Source organism: Pholcus phalangioides, unplaced genomic scaffold, assembly GCF_987345545.1.
Source record: "Pholcus phalangioides strain wild (caught in Gottingen) unplaced genomic scaffold, Ppha-v1.0 ptg000042l_1, whole genome shotgun sequence".
Lineage (NCBI taxonomy): Eukaryota > Metazoa > Arthropoda > Arachnida > Araneae > Pholcidae > Pholcus > Pholcus phalangioides.
This window is the reverse complement of record NW_028301628.1, coordinates 24,708,834-24,725,816: the sequence shown is the minus strand read 5'-3', so window position 1 is coordinate 24,725,816 and position 16,983 is coordinate 24,708,834. Positions and strand designations below refer to the sequence as shown.

General features: G+C 33.9%; 1 protein-coding gene across 1 annotated transcript; it reads right to left on the bottom strand.

Moving 5' to 3' along the window:
- Positions 1-2,408: 2,408 nt before the first annotated feature.
- Positions 2,409-16,574, bottom strand: Tim23 (translocase of inner mitochondrial membrane 23). The gene is made up of 7 exons (XM_089254709.1): positions 16,416-16,574; positions 13,962-14,032; positions 10,812-10,905; positions 9,365-9,449; positions 8,213-8,271; positions 5,776-5,886; positions 2,409-2,671 (listed from the first exon to the last, which is right to left on the bottom strand). The coding sequence occupies exons 1-7, from the start codon at positions 16,474-16,476 to the stop codon at positions 2,562-2,564; spliced, it is 591 nt and encodes a 196-aa protein (XP_089110835.1). The 5' UTR covers positions 16,477-16,574; the 3' UTR covers positions 2,409-2,561.
- Positions 16,575-16,983: the final 409 nt, after the last annotated feature.

The window sequence follows — 16,983 nt, the reverse complement described above, 5'->3', positions numbered from 1 at the left end:
GCTGATTTGTGAAACATTTCTCATGCAGCTATTGCAAAATTTTATATTTAATAAATAAAATGTCTATCAGTTTTTATTTTCACTTGCAGAAGATAGGATAATGTTCTAGTCATTTGTTTGGAAAAATCTCCAAGGCAATTTTAAGCATATTATCAAAACGGTTACAGGTTAGTTTTAGGTCTCAACTAATTTTGAGATCTGCACCCCTCGGCCTCATTTAGAGTGACATTGGCAAGTGCAGCAGCATCCATCTATTAAAGTTTGAAGACAGCTTCTTATCATGCACATCTTATTTTCCAGAAGTTTGGTTTGCTCTAGCTCACCTGCTGCCCCTAAAGGCATCCCTGGTGGGAGGCTGAAAAAACTTTGGCCAAGGGGGACTCCGATTTTTTTTACCCGTCCAAAGCTATATGCCCATGTTTAATAACCAAAAAAAATTTACTTGTCCATACATCCTGCTTTTTTTGGTCCAGAATTATTTTACAGCTCTTATTGATGAACCCATCATATTTTCCTTCTTTTTAGGACTGAATTTTTTAATTCTTCTAAATTCTTTTTAACACAGTTGAACCTTGTTAAAATACTTAGTTTCCCAAGACAAAAATTAAGGGAGTGCAAGGGGTTGCTGGTGCTTCAGACCCTGTACAAGAGAACTCATTCTTTTCTTCTTTGCTCTCCTGAAAAATTACTGCTTGAGGCTGACAGGACTCTAACCTGGGACGATTTTTTGTACTATAAGTACTATCAAGAGCCCACATCAAAGATCTGAATCTAGGAGGCTCTGCCGAAGGATGTGGGCAATCATGGCCAAACCAAAATACAGACTTGCTGACTTTGTGATGGAGTTCATTACCCAATGTTTTCTCAGCATTTCCATTGTGAAGGTATGACAGCAAGTGGTGTCACGTGAACCTTTATTGTTCCAAAATTTGAAAAATTTATATAGTTAAACAAAAGTTTAGGCTGCTACACCCTCGCTTGAGCCATCCCGATTTTATCCAGTCACTTCTTTTGGCACAGCTTGACCAAAGTGGTCCTTGTGCCAAGAAAAATACTATCAAAATCAAACAGTTTGAAGATGTTATAATTCAGTGAGCGTTATATAGGCTGCCTGGATTAAAAGTGTGTTTTTAATTAGTCCTGCACAAGCATCCTAAGCTTTATACGTTTTCGCTATAATACAAATTTGAAAAATTGGTGCAAGCAATTTCAACCTACAGGGCAGCAATTGGGCCATATAATCAGGGGACGCGATACGTTGTTAGCCCCTATTTCAGCTGTAGTACTTATTAACCTGGTTTTACACATGGAATGTTGCTAAGAAATATCCTGGAGTGGAAATCAGGTTCACCTTAGATTAGGGCTGACATATCCACAGAACAATTTACACTTTCTTCTATATACGGGGTGATTATAAAAAAACTATCCCGACATATGGGCCCCTAACTATCATACCATTCACAGAAACTGAATGAAATTTTGGCATAAGGTATTTTGAGGTATGCGCTCAAGAATGATATGGAAAACAACAGTGTCACTAACAGTTACGGTTACAGTGAGAAAATTTCGAAAATATCAAATGGCAACACCAAGTTTTTTGTATTGGAATGCGATCTCCATACTGAAAAACACTAAATAGCGTTGGAATGGCACCTGTAGCACGAAAATCCCCAGAGCTAGGCAAGGAAAAAGTAAAAAGGACTTTGCCGTGCACCAGAGCATTAATGTTAGTTTCATTCGTCACACCGTTTCTTCGGCTGAGATCCCAGCCTGATTAGTCCTCCACAAGGTCATGTGGAAAATTTGTGAAACACAATAAAATGCTTTATTTTATGCTGCTTCTCTGTCCTTATTGGCTGTCCTCACTTTTAGCCTATCTACCGCCAGTGATTTTCATGCTACAGTTGCCGTTCGAACGCTATTTAGGGTTTTTCCCAATGGAGATCACATTCCAATACAAAAAACTTGGTGTTGCCATTTGATATTTTCGAAATTTTCTCGCTGTTAGAGTGACACTTGTTTTCCATATCATTCTTGAGCGCATACATCAAAATACCTTATGCCAAAATTTCATTCAGTTTGTGAATGGTATGATAGTTAGGGGCCCATATGTCGGGATAGTTTTTTTTATAATCACCCTGTATATAATGGCAACATCATTTTTAAAATTTTTTTTTCTTTGTTTGCTCGTAACAATGACAGTGTACGTAATGACACTTTCAGAATCTCTCTCGTCAAACTCACAGAACTGCACAACAAAATTTTTCTAATACTGCCACCTAACGTGATGTTTGAAATCATAGACTTAAGATCTGGACACCCAGTAAATTAAATTCTGTGCAAAGAATGTATTTTAAACAATGTCCGATAGATGCCACACTGGAATAAAAAAACAAAGACCTCATGGCAAAAGTTGATAAATTACTTTTAATTAGATTACTAATTGACTATTTCTTTGTGATATCTACAACGTACATGAAAGGATGTTGATTCAATCATTTGTAATTATTGTCACAATGCAAACTCAAACTTTGAAACTTTACACCTATATGAAGAGCGGGTTATGCAATCTGGAGCATCTGTTTGATCCTGTCTTTGCTAGTCCATAAACAATATGCTGAAGTCAGAGCCAAGCCCACTGCACCTCCGGTTGCACATTTGCGAAGACCAGCTGTAATGACCACAAAGTATCTCGAGTTAAAGAAAACAGTATATAACTACGTACCATTCAGCTAAACATGAAATTTTTACCAATTTTCATAAGCACTTAAATATATAAAAATTGTCTACAAAGTTAAATTCTCAGTAGATGGCGTTACACAGGATTTCCACTCAAAAAAAGATGGGAAGGGTACCCCTCCCAGACAACATAATCATATAGCATAATTAAAAAAAAAATCCCCCAAAATAATGTTTTAATTTAATTTTTATTTTCTCAGCACAATTTCAGTATCCAATAAGATTGACTCAAAGCAAAATGACAGAGATGACACTTACAAAAACAACTTACAGCCAAAACAGGGTACTAGCAACCACAGATAAATCTTTTCTGTCTCTCCTCTCAATATATATTACAGTTTTTCTTTTTTGGAGTCTTCCAAAGTGCAGTCTGTCAACTCTCTTCCAAAGAGTAGTCTGTCAACTCTCTTCGACAATGCACACAGTAAATTATGAAGATGTATTTTTTTTAAGAATGATGCTCCTTCGAGACTACTTTCAAAAGCACATTGCAAAATTACAAGATCCTATGTAAATAAGTCAAGATGAGGCTGGATGGTTTTACTGCATTGTTCAATCTTTTTTAAAGGGATTTTTTTTACATCTTACTGTTCAATACCAGTGTAATTGTTTTTGACATATGCAGCACTTATTTCTAGCTCTTTGCCGAAAATTGTAAATATTGTTTATGCCCCTGCATGCCCTAAAAATATACAAGACCCACATTGAATGCTACTGGGTCAAATCAGAATCATCAAACTTAGAATAGGACTATGTATCCAACTGCTTTGCAATGCAAACTGATGTTTCACCTATACACAAAATGAGGACTAAAATTTTGAATTATGAATGTTATTTACTGTCCAAGACCGTAAAGTAATAAATACAAAATTATCTTTTCCATCCAAACAGAAGTTTTTAATGACTTTACATTAGGAATGTTTTATTAAAACTTTGAAGTTTTAAATGAAATTTTTCATTTCCTCAAAAAAAAGAAAAGAAAAATTAATAAACTAAACTGTCCACATTTACACCCATAAAATAACCTCTAAAATGATGAAATTTCTGCTTGGGCAGAATCATTAATTGCAATCTACAACATTTATAATATTTGACAATATATCAATGCTTTTCCCTGCTCAATTAAAATCAATTACACAAATTTTGTTCATAGGATTTGTGTGGTGGAAAAGTAGAACATTTTACCGAAAAGTAAGAGCCTTGCGTTACAATGAGCAAAGTTCTTATGAATCTCTGACTACCCAACAAATTTTTTTAGAGTTATAAGTAGTCAATAAGGTAAATTTATGTTGTCAATCGAAAGAGGTTTTTGGGGTAAAGGGGTGTTGTCCCAACACTAGAGAATGACATCACCAAGAAATGTCTAAGTCAGAGAAATTGATGGGCCCAAAGATGGTGTCAGTCTATTGCGCACCCCCTCCCCCATTGCTATACACACCCCTGTGATTTGCCTCCCACTGTTTGGAAAGCCTGTATCCACTTGTGCAGAAGTCTTCAACATTGTTCTAGCCCAAACATAATCTTTGCCCATCATCAGTAAACGAGCACTTGAATGGCTGCTCTCATACAAGCTCAAACTTTAAAAAAAGAAATCGGCCAGATGACTGGTTGATTTCTTTTTTTGAAGTCTTCCTTTTTTAAAAATAAAATTTTTTATGAATATAGTTTTTAAAATTGAAATAATTAGACAAAAAAATGGGATTGATGTTATGCCATCATAGAAAGATGACTGGTTAAAACAGTGTGATACTTGTACACAAGTACAGTAAGTCTTCAGTATAATGCCATCACTTCTAACGTCATCTAGCCTATAACAACCTTTTTTATAGGTCACTACAAAGTGGTTTTATAACATCACTTTTCATAAGTCAGCCCACCTGTGAAGCCATTGTTATCTCCAGGTGTGACATTATATGGAGGTTGATTAATAATCAATACCTTATGGGTATAAAATTTTTAACTATAATTATTCACCCTTCAATGATCACTAGGTTGAAAATAAATGCCCAGCTCATGGTCCAAGTTTTGTTACTGGACACTGAATTCAGGTATTCTAGATATTAGAGCTTATGCTCTATTCATGATGAACTGCCAAATTTTACCTTCGAATTTCACTTAAAAAAAAAAAAAAATCAGCACAATCTTTCTAGACAACCTAATAATATATCCCTAATGCAGAGTTTTGGAAAGCTTTTGTGAAAATGATTGAAACCATACACTTCTGCTAGAAACATATGCCTACACTACCTGTACTGTCAGGGAACTTTCCCAGCCTTTTACTTCAATTTATGCCTATATTACTTCAGTTAGCTTATTAAGCTTTGACTAAAGCCAAGATTACACTATAAAAGTCTGATAAAAGATCTTTAAAAAAAAACCAAGCCTATTGCCATAACTTATTGGATTTCTCAAGTTTTGTAAAATAACTTTCATAAAAAAGTTCTTGGGACTATATGGAAAGCCCCCACAGACATTAAACTGATATGGCTTTGAGCTATCTACAACTCTGGTGCCTCATATAGAGCTCTTTTTTTTACACCAACAGGCCAAGCCTCATAAGCCTGTGAATCGCCTGACGCTCATTGCTTGTCATTACACTCACATTAGTTACAGGCTTAGAAATTCACATAACTACAATGGAACCTGTATGAAATGGAACTTTAAGAGACTGAAATAGTCTATTTTAGACAGGTTTCTGTTTTTTACAATGGTGCACATTAAAGCATCAATCATCGATGTGTGTGATCTTGATTCTCTTTAAAAGGGCAGTGACTGGGGGGGGGGGGGGGGCAATTGCCATGGGGGCTAAAATCTGACGTTGAAACACAAAGCACTGTTGAAAAATTATTGAATTTTAAAGTGATTGGGGGGGGGGGGGTGGTGCAAAACATAAAAATCCTAGATCTGGCCTGGCCTTCAAAACAGTTTTTGTCTCATGTGTGTTCTTCTTAGACAGGTTTCACTGTATAGGCTTAAGCATGAATGGTGCAGACCCATCTTCAAAAGATAAAATTTTATATATTTCATATGCCCAACCTGATGACTTATATAAAAAGCCAGTTGCAGTTCCAGCCACAACGGTATTGAGTTCATCATCCACCCCTCTGAGCCAGGAACATATCACTCCAAATCCACTATACATGACAGCTAAAAAGAAAAAAAAAAAACCATTCAGATATATAGAATATTTATTAAAAATCAAAAAAATTTACAGTAACACATGTTAATTCATCACAACACAAATTAGGTAATGAAGACTACTTTTATTCATCAAGGCTAGTTCAGCCATTTCCTGCCATGAATAACTACTAGAAGAAAATTACATGTACACAATATACAAAATCCAAAATTCCATAGTGACCCCTCTTTCATACGTTGGCAGATATGTTGCTATAACTCCAAAGATAGTGCTACTCTCAGCCATGTTATTTAGTAATTGCACAAAGAAAATTTTATATATAAGTGCCAATAACAATTTTTTTAGTCGCCATGGTGACCAGGTACCTGGGATTTGTCCAGCACTGTAATATATTATATATTTTGAAGGAAATTTAAAGGCGATCCCAGCAAAATCTGCTTGTACATTTCTTCGATTTTTTCTGCCCAAAGCTTAAAATTTTGATTTTTTTCTGACCAAAACTCTGGAAGAAAGGAATATAATTCAAAATCTTAACCTTCCAAATTTTGATTTTTTAAGAATGTTTTTTTAAGAATGTTTTTTTACCCCCCCCCCCCTTAGATCTTTCCCCCAGACTCTTGCAAAATATATTTTTTAGTTCCCTGACTTTCCGGGGAACCTTAAATTGTCTATATGGCATCTTGACAAATCTCAAGCACTAGGCTGCTATGACAACTGAAGAATTGTTATAGGCACACAAAAAATGTTCTATGTGTGATCACTAAATCACAGTCCAAAGAAAACAAATTGTTTTTGAAGTTATGTCAGCGTGTCTACATAAAAGTGTAAATATTTTTACACTTTGTCAATATTTACAGCGTGTCAATATTTTTAGACAGTTTTGATCTATTAAAAAAACGGCTAGGCCCTCAAGAAACTTTACTGGTGCCCGTTTTACTCTGTTGATTCACCTTGCTTGTATGAAAACAAATATCTATATCACACAATATCTCATTTTCATGTGCTAAACTTAAAAATATAGTCAAAGAGGCTTGGAAATCTAATAAATTGCAAACTAAAGTTTAAAAAAAATTTAATAAATTTCAAGAAGTTTTTGACATGTTTATCAATTCTCCAAAAAATTTAGCAAATACAAACCATCAGCCCCATATGCCTTCTTAGGTCAGAGAATCATATATCAAAGATGTAATCAAAATTAAGATATTTTTAATTGCAGATCATCCAGAGGCATTATTACAGAATAAAGCCAGGTATCTTATCTTATTGAATGTGAAATGACACAAGTTACTACGTAAGAAAAAAACAATATCAAAATACATAACTGAATCTTTTATTGGATAGTGATGAATCAATTGATTTTTTTAAAGCTGCAATTATCATTCTAAAACAGGTGAGAATTCTTTTGTACCTATACAGTGAAACACCTATATAACTAAAATCATGGGACCAGTGGCGTATGTAAAGGATGGCAAGTTTGGAGAGACGGCAAAATTTGAGGATCGAGCTACCAAGAAAATGATTATAATGGGAGAAGGGCAGCAAAATTTTCATAGACTTCCACCTCTGCCCAGAAAGCAAGTGAACTAGAGAGTTTGCAAGCACTGCGAGTGTCCAAGCATGCAAATAATCAGAAGAGTGTGAGAGCACATGAATCATAAAAAGAGTGACTTAAAAAGCGAAGAATCAGGTCAGTCAGAGACCAAGAGTAACTTACAGCATCTGGAAGCATTTGAATGACTAAAAGAGTGGCATAAAGCATGTGAAGGACTGAAAGTGACCTAGAGAGCGTGTGAACATCTGAATGATCAAAAGAATGACTTGGAAGTCCAGGGACCAGGTCAGTAAGTGACCTAGAGCATGCACAAGCATCTGAATGACCCAAAAAGTAACCTATACAGCAAAGAACCAGGTCAGTGAAAGACCAACCTAGAGCATGTGAATGACCAAAAGAGTAACCTAGAGAGTGCATGAGCATACAAATGACCAAGAGAGTCACCAAGTACACAAGCATACAAGTTATCAAATCAGTGACTTGAAAACACCAACATATTTACAGGGATGGGGGGGGGGGGGAGGCAAGTGGATTAAAATTTGAGGAATGTGTGGTCAAAAAATAGAGAAGGGCGGCAAAACTATAAATATGCCTCTGCATGGGACCAGGGAAAAGAATCGTTATAAAAGGAGTTATCATTATAGATTAAATAATTGAAACTATGAAAAGTGCATCAGAACCAAGGAGAATATTCTCATATAGGTGATTATTAGACAGAATTAATTACATAGCATTTTCACTATTATAAAAAAATAAAATTGTACAAAAGCAAAATTTTATACCTATGACACCCAGGGTATTAGCAGTTCCAGCACCGCCCTTGGTAATGTAATTAAGCATTCTGGATAGAAAAAAAAAGATGAAAAAATATTTTAAAATTGAACACAAACGCAAAGTTTCACACATAACTGCTTTAAAAGGGAACAAATTCATTTAAATTATTAGTTAACTGGATAAACAAAAAAAAACTGATACTATGGACCTGATTAAGTTATGTTAAAAAAAGGTAAATATGATGGAAGCAATAATTGAAAAAGAGTTTTGAAATTTCTTTGCATATAATGCAATAAAAATATCACAAACGAATCTCGATATAAATTTACATTAAATAAGGTATTGTAATGATTTACCACATTACAAAGATTACTGTACATTAAAAAACATAAGCTCAATGCCTTTTACATCATCCTTTATCTTCACACAATGCTTAAAGCCCTCGCCATAAGTTGTGGTTGTAGTTAAACCAATTTTTTGTAACAGAAAACAATTTGTACATAATTTTATACAACACATTTTTAAAAAAAATTAAAAATAAACTTTAAAAGTACCTCGTATGACCAAGATCCTATTATACTTAAAAAGGTACTACTACTAAACAGTGTGTGCTTCTCATAAACACTTCTCTCCATAATTTTCATTGAATTGGTAAACGTTAAAAATTACATATGTGCAGCCCTAACATTTTAACATATTGTTCACTCATGTATTTATAATCATAAGCAGCTAGTGCGATGAGTAAGCTTTTCCTTTAAAAAAAAACTAGTCTATGTTGTTTACAGAGACTAATATTTTACGTCTACAATTAATGATAGAGCATGTTCCCTATGTCTGAGAACTTGAAAGACACTGCAGAGTACAGAACAATTACCTGCAAAAAAATCGCAGTTTATGAGAAATCAACAAGAAGAGTTTGAAAGGAAAAAAGAGTTCAAAAAGAACTTTTTTTGAGAAAGCACGTTTTTCAGGGACCTTGTGAAAAAAATTTGCTTAGTACCTCACAAATTCTCTCTCAGGCCCCCCCCCCCCCATTACTGCATCATTATCTTTCAATAAATAATATGGACCAAAGGTAAAAGAAAACTGAATTTATTAGTCAGCGAATCATACACTGGCATAAAGTAAGATGTTAACTTCAGTTAGAAATAAATACTCACTGAGTACGTCTAACACTCGCTTTTTGAGATGCATCGACCATCTTCCAGCTATTATAAAAACCTCGAACACCACCGTAGAAAGCACCTATGATCAGAGTTGAAAATATCTTAAAAGTCATATTTCGAAAAGAAACTACAAATTTAAAATGAACATGTTATACTGTTCTAATTATATAATTCACCGATTCTCTAAAAGTGACCTCCCTATATACAGTTGATCCCATTTTATAAACATTCCCACTTAGAATGTTTTCCCACTTAGTATGACACTTTTGTGGCCTGAACTAGAACTAATTCTCATTAAGATTTCCTGTTTAAAGCGTTTTCCCACTTGCGTTCTTTCACGATATTATTTTGAAAACAGAAAAAATAAAAAAGGGATCCACTATATATATATATATTTTTGTAACATTTTACTTTTATCAGTCTGAATATTTTTATAAAATGGGAACACTGATAGATGAAGACTATATCAGTGTTCCCGTGTCAACATTCTTCTGTAATTGCCCATGGTGATAGATTGCAGTTGTGCTGGGAGTGAAAAAAAAAAAAAACAACACATTGACAGTCCCTTTAAAAGTAATTCAGTTGAAACCCGATATAACGAATGTGAAAAAATCAAATTTTTTTTTTATTTGTTGAATTGAGTAAAATATAGTATTGGGGTTGAAATTAACACAGATTTTTACAAAGAAATTTCTAAAAAAATGAGTTAAATCAGAGTTTGTTATGTCAGGGTGACATAGCATCACACAGTGATCAATATTTCTGTACATTATAAGGATGATTAACTACTTTGTTGAAAAATTATCAGCAGAAATCTGCAACAGTATATCATAGTTGCCAAGTCTCCTGAATTTCTACTCCATCTCTCGGTCTCCCATATGTCTCCCGAATTTTGGCTGCAATTGTAAAAAATCCCTAATTTTAAGGAAAAATTATTCCTAAAGAATTTACTTGGAAGAAAGACATGCTTTCATTTTTAATCCTCCAAAATGTCACAAGCTTAATGTAAATTGTCACCATTGCGTCAAATAACACAAAGTATTTAATTTTCAGGGGGGAAAGACAAAATTTGCCAAACGGCTAGCATCAATTCAGCCTCCTGACATCCAAAATTGGTGAGATGACTTGTTTGCCTTGACAATATATCCTGTTGAGTCTGTATGTCCTATTTGGAGCCATGGCAATATTTTTGTTGGCGTGATTTGATAAGAAAGTGGTAGACAGGTAATTTAACCTAGTGGTTAGCAATGATTGACGCCTTGGTACTCTTGGGCAAATGGTTTTGCACTATGTCACGTTTTTACACGGGGAGGAAAATCCCTTCATTAATGAAAAATCCCTACTACATATTAATTTTTATACAGAATCTGTGTAAAAACCTCCTTAATTCTAACTCTTCAAAGTTGGCAGCTATGGTACATGGATTTATGTTGAAACTTACCAGCCATCACTGCTCCACCGATTTGCGAAAAAGCAAGTTCGAACCTTCCTCTTTGTCTCGATGCTCCTTCTGGGAAAATCCATTCTGGCCCTGACTGTATATATTAAAAAAAACCAAAACAAATGCAGATTAAAAAGATTTATGAATAACTGTTACATATGTCGCAGAACAATATCAGGAAGAATTTCAAGAAAAAAATTCTGCTGTGTATAAAAAATAAAACACTGCTGTATAGAAAATACCATTGTGGACATTTTTACCAAGGAGCATTTTCAATCAGCAAAGAGTTCATTTTCATTGTAAAACACTGTTTTAGGAGAAAATTCTATTGCAATAACACACATATACACAGAACTGAGCTAAACAATAAAACCATTACTCTAAAGTCCTTGTGCTAAGTGACAAGTATTTCAGTTGAGTAGGCTTATACCCCAAAGCAGAATGTGCCAAAATCTGTGACGTACGTCGCAGAACAATTAGCGCTACTGCAAAACAATTTGGAAGAATTTTAAGAAAAAAAAAAGTATGAAAAAAAAACAAAAAAACCCACTATTACATGTATGGGGACTTTTACTGCAGAACATTTGCAGTCAGCTGAGGGATGATCGCAGAACAGTGCTAAACATTCTGCTTTGGGGGGGGGGGGGGGACTTATATAACAAAGAAAGAATTTATGAGGTCATGCTCATTGGAACATGCCAGCGTGCAAATTACTCTGCTTACACACGAATATACACAGTAGTTCTGAAGCAAATTTTAAAGCATTTTGAAAATAGCTAATTTATGATTGCAATGGTGTTTTTCAGAGGCACTATTAAGGATAATCATCTTGAATGTACCAATTTCTACCATTTTCATATATGCATTATGTACACATTTCTTTGGAGAAAATCTAATGAATCAGTACATGCTAGAATCAGGGTTGGGTTTCTGGCTTGACAAATGTGAAAAACTGGTTTAAAGTGGCAAAAACCATCAAAAAACCTAAATGAATGGTTTTGAATATTTTGAACACAATAGGTTGATGACATGAGAAAAACTTTATTTTTTATTTTTAAACACTAATTTATTATAATAACTAAAACAAAATATTGATATCATTATTTAAAATTTTGAATTTCTCGACATACAAAACAGTCCAGAACAGATTATATATAATTTTGGTCTATTTTATCTGAACTACTGATTACCTGTGTTTAATTTACTATGTGAAATAGAGCAGTTTATTCAAAATATGTGTGATAGGGCATCTGCATTAGGTTTTTGGCTTCAGAAACCAACAAAAACTTATTTACTTACATATTAAAACAGTAAAAAATTTATTGTCAATGTTATCATATAGTTCTTTTTTTAACCCGATAGATAAATTAAATAACAAAAAATAACTTACTTTTATGCAGATTAAAGTGTTTTATATTTTTATAATTACCACATAGTTACCGAATAATAAAATATCTATTTTGATATTTAAAATTTTGAGTAGGTCAGAAAATTTAATTCCACATTGAAAGTTCTCAAGCAGCATCTGTTTATGCACTCATTTATTACCACCTAAAAATTTTATTGGCTTACGTCATATAAATACAGTTTTAAAGAATATTTTCAATCAAAGCGTTTGATTGAACTTGATATCCAAAGCATTGTTTTGCACGTTTAGATACATCTTCAATTGGAAAACCATTTTGGAAAACTTCATTGCATTATAAATAATAGTAAAAATATACCACATAATAAAACTTGGTCATTCTTACTATTATGCTTAGAATAAGTTATAGGAGTTTCTTAAACATCATATGGTCGAACAATTTAATATTTTGATTGCTAGATACATTCTCATGTTACGCACAATAAAGGTATTGTTTCAAGTATCAGTGATTATCTAGATCATAGTTTCTCAAACTTTTTGTTCCACCCCTCCCCCCTTCTTCAGAAAATGTTTCTCTCATCACTCCCCGACTCAAACGAATGCATAGGATCTTATGTTATACTCGTAGCTTCTATCGCCCACCAGGGAGTGATATTGCCCACTTTCGGTAACACTGATCTAGATAATTTAATAACAAAAAAAAAAAAAATCAATGTCACATTTTTGGGATAAAAACTTTTAATCACCTATATGTTATGAAAAGAATACAGCCGATGGTTTATTATCAATACACATATATAAACAGTTGAAGAAATTTTGGAGAAGTTTGAGAATCTTATCTTGAATTGAAGAATATCAAATTATTCCACAGTTTTTCCCTTCAGCATTTCTACACTATGCTCTATTCAAATTGTACATTTTACAAGAAAAAATACACATATCTTGTCCAAAATAATTCTGTAGCCAGCAGAATATTGTTTTACAATCACATCATCAAGTATTTATTATTTATATAACGTAGTCACTTTAAACATTACATGCAACCAATGTGTATTTTTAACGGGAATTTTTAAACTGAAAAGCAATATTTGAGGTTTTTGACAGTTTTTGATGCGACAGTTTAAAATCTCAAAAACTACCATGTGTCAAAAACCTGCCAACCCTGGCTAGAATGTGTGTTTGGAGTGTATGTGTAACCACTAACATATTTATGTTGTCAGAGGAAACACTTTGTCTCATGTTCTTCGATAATGCAGCCATTCGTCTCCCACATTTTACAGTGAAGATAGTAAATGCATCATGTTTGAAACATACCTGCACTCTGCAGAGAAACTTTTATCAAATGGGAGACAGGCTTGCATTTAAGTCTTGAAGTTGGAAAACTGCAGAATACCTTACTTTGGCTGACCACCAATAGGTTCGAACTAGGATCCTTATGGTGAAAGTCCAGCACGATGCAAACATGAATTTTGACTAAACCGGAAATTTACCTCATACACTCCTGTGTTGAATTTTTAACGAATTAGTACTGCTGGGATGTGTGGCCCTTAACATATTTATGTTGTCAGGGTTGTGTTTGTTATGTGTTCTGCTGGTGATGAAATCTATCTTCCATATTTGAATGTAGAACTACAGCAAACGATTTAAATACTTTGAATCTACTGTTACATCAGATTGCATAAAAAGGGGTTGCAGTAACAAACTGCAGAACAATATAAATGAATATACAGGATTTTTAACATGGATGTAGGTATATTTTAAATTTTGCAGTAACATATACAGACCTGTGCCAAATATGCTGGATCCACATTGAGATATGGTGATATAGTTTGCATGCCTCCACCAGGAGTAGAATCTATCGATAGAGAGAGAAAAAAAACCTTCTAGAGTTTATGATTAATACAATAAAAATTATCAATTATGTCATGCATGAATTTATTGACATTTCAGGAAGAAGAATTGCTGTAACAGGGGTCTGTCCAGCTAAAATTTGGGTCCGAATTCCGGATCTGAAAAAAGACCCTTCACAAAAATGAAGGGTTTTCGATACAATTATGTTTCATTTCTTTTACGATAAATTAACTAGATTTCACCCCCCACAAAATGAATGACCCTTTTCAAGATGAGGACTTCAACTACAGTAGACACTTCACACACACACACACAATTTGTAATTGGGAAAAGCATAGTGTATCGTTGGGCGACCAGAAAATTAGTTTTTAAATTGGAAGTTAAATTAATATATATTGATCGTCAACTGTATAACAATAAATTTTTGCAGCTGTATAGAAATTTCAATGTACATCTCTCTAAAACACTTCAGTGATATTGTCAGAGGCTTTTTCTGCTAGCATCCAAAAAATTACGTATGGTTTTCGGGTTGTTAGACCATGTTTTAAGAACTTCTATCCCTGATATTCCACCCACATCAGCGACAGACATTTTCAGAGGTTACACATGCATAGGTCTCTGAGACAAGTGAGAAATTCAACATACATCTGCCCCTGTTAAACTGTTACCTATATAGACTTCTGAGGCTTGATTGACCGCAGAAGGGTCAGCCAATACAGCCCTCCAGCTTAGCTATAGGCTAAATGTCAGGAATGGAAGTTTTTACACCATGGCTTAAAAACCGTATGTAATTAATTCACTTGAGTGATGAAAATAAGAGTTTGTTAGTTAAGTCTAAAAAGTTAAGTCTTCGATTTTTGCTCACAATAACAGCCATATTCTTGCCTTTTTTTTTTTAGAGCCATCACCTCACTTTTGAAATTGTTTAAATGTGAATAGGAACACACACACTGCCAGAACTTCAGGCCCATTTACATGCTTATTATACGTTAAACGATTTAATAGTCAACTAAATTTTAAGTTGGCAAGTTTCCAAAAAAAGTGTCCATACATTAAGTAGATTCAGTAAACGCTCATTGGATAATTTATACAATAAAACCTCTCTTTTGCAAACACCAGTGGGACAAAAAGTTCTTAAAAAAAGTCAATAAAAGAGAAATGACCGTTAATCAGAGGTTCGAAAAACATACTTTTATTGTACAGGAAAATTATTTGGCTATAAAAGACCACATCTCCAAGGGCAACTGGCAAATGAGTAGGACCTATAGACCTACTTAGTTACAAATAATAGAATCAAGATAATTTACTAAACAACTAAATTGCTTACCAATCTAACGGCATGCAAATTACTCTTTTTGTCTGTATACGTTTTAAAGTACTTGACAACTTCAAATTTAATTGACCACCAAATCATTTATTGTGTGTAAATGGACCTTCAAGTCGCGAGTATAAATAAATAAATACATATATACATACACCCAGTTTGCTCAAGAATGATTGCACATCCCTACCATCATGAAGCACAGTGTATAGCTGCTTTTAAAGAAAAGCATGTCTCAGATTACCATTTTGTGTTTTTATCCCAAATTTTCAGATTAAACTAAAATAGCTAAGACGTCGTTAACATTCTAACGTGTCAGTGCAAACGTCTTTGTGACCTTGACAGTATTTCATACTGTCCCCACCATTAATCTCAGTAAATATCGCCAGATTAGGTCAAGGAATAAAAACCAAGAGCTATACTCAATAAGTATTTTGAGAATTAATATATATATTTCCATTATTCATCCTTGAAGTTCTTGTAGTGATGTTGTACTTGCGACTCCTGGTTTTATTTGAAATGTCATCTAGCACCCTCAACATTAAGACAAATAGTTACAATTCTGTCCCCCACCCCCAATATTACATTTAGCTTAGCTCATATTTGTAATTATAAAAAAAAAGATTATCAGTTGGGATTTACCAGGATTCAAATTGAATCTTGGCTCAGTTGAAGAGACATTATATATAAACACTCACGTCTCAGTGAATGAAAAAAAAAACCCCCACGTTGCTGTGGTAATTATCAATTACTTATAACTATCAAACACCCTAGAACCTTCCTTATGTCCCCTCTAATTAGTCAGGGTCCCTTATCGACGCCACAAATTGATGAGACTCAATGCCTGGTTGCCCAGGACACTAGGTAATTTTTTCTTCCAATTCTACTAAGACACCCGATAGTGAAAATTTACGTAAACAATGAAAAAAAACCACACGAAAAAACAATCAAAATTATTCAATGAAAGTCATTGCTGGATATTTGAGGGATTAAAATCCATTTTATGGGGGGGAAAAGCCGGAATATTTAAAGTAAACAATGAAGCGAAATAATATGCAAAACTTACATGGCATCATGCTAGGATCCACGGAGGAGAACATATTTAAATAACCGCCCTGTTTATCCATTTTAATATGATTTGCTTGATTTATCCTATCAATAATTTCTAATGCAATAGCACATGTTACTCGCAATACATGCTAATGATCCTGTAGAGAAGGACCAATCAGAGGTCGTACAAGTAGTAGTAGTTGTTTGAAATCGTGATGGTGCATCACCATCATGCTGATGACATATATTCACAGGCTCAGTGCTCACGTGACCATATTTTGACGTATTTCAAAAACCTGAATTGTCCCGTTTTTCAACCAATCTTGAATCTTGACAGTAATCGAGGAAAGATGAAGATAATATTTGCAATTTCTAAACTATATTACGATAATTTTAAATATAAATGGCAATACTCGTTGAAATAAATACAAAGTTGTTCAATTTTTCGTGAAATATATTTGATTTGAAATAATCTTTTTTTTCATCTATTGGCAATTTTCAAACAGTTTGAAGTTATTTTACTACAGAAGCATTTTCCTGAGTGCACGATTTTCCCCTCTCGCGTGTAGCGTGAGGGTACAGAT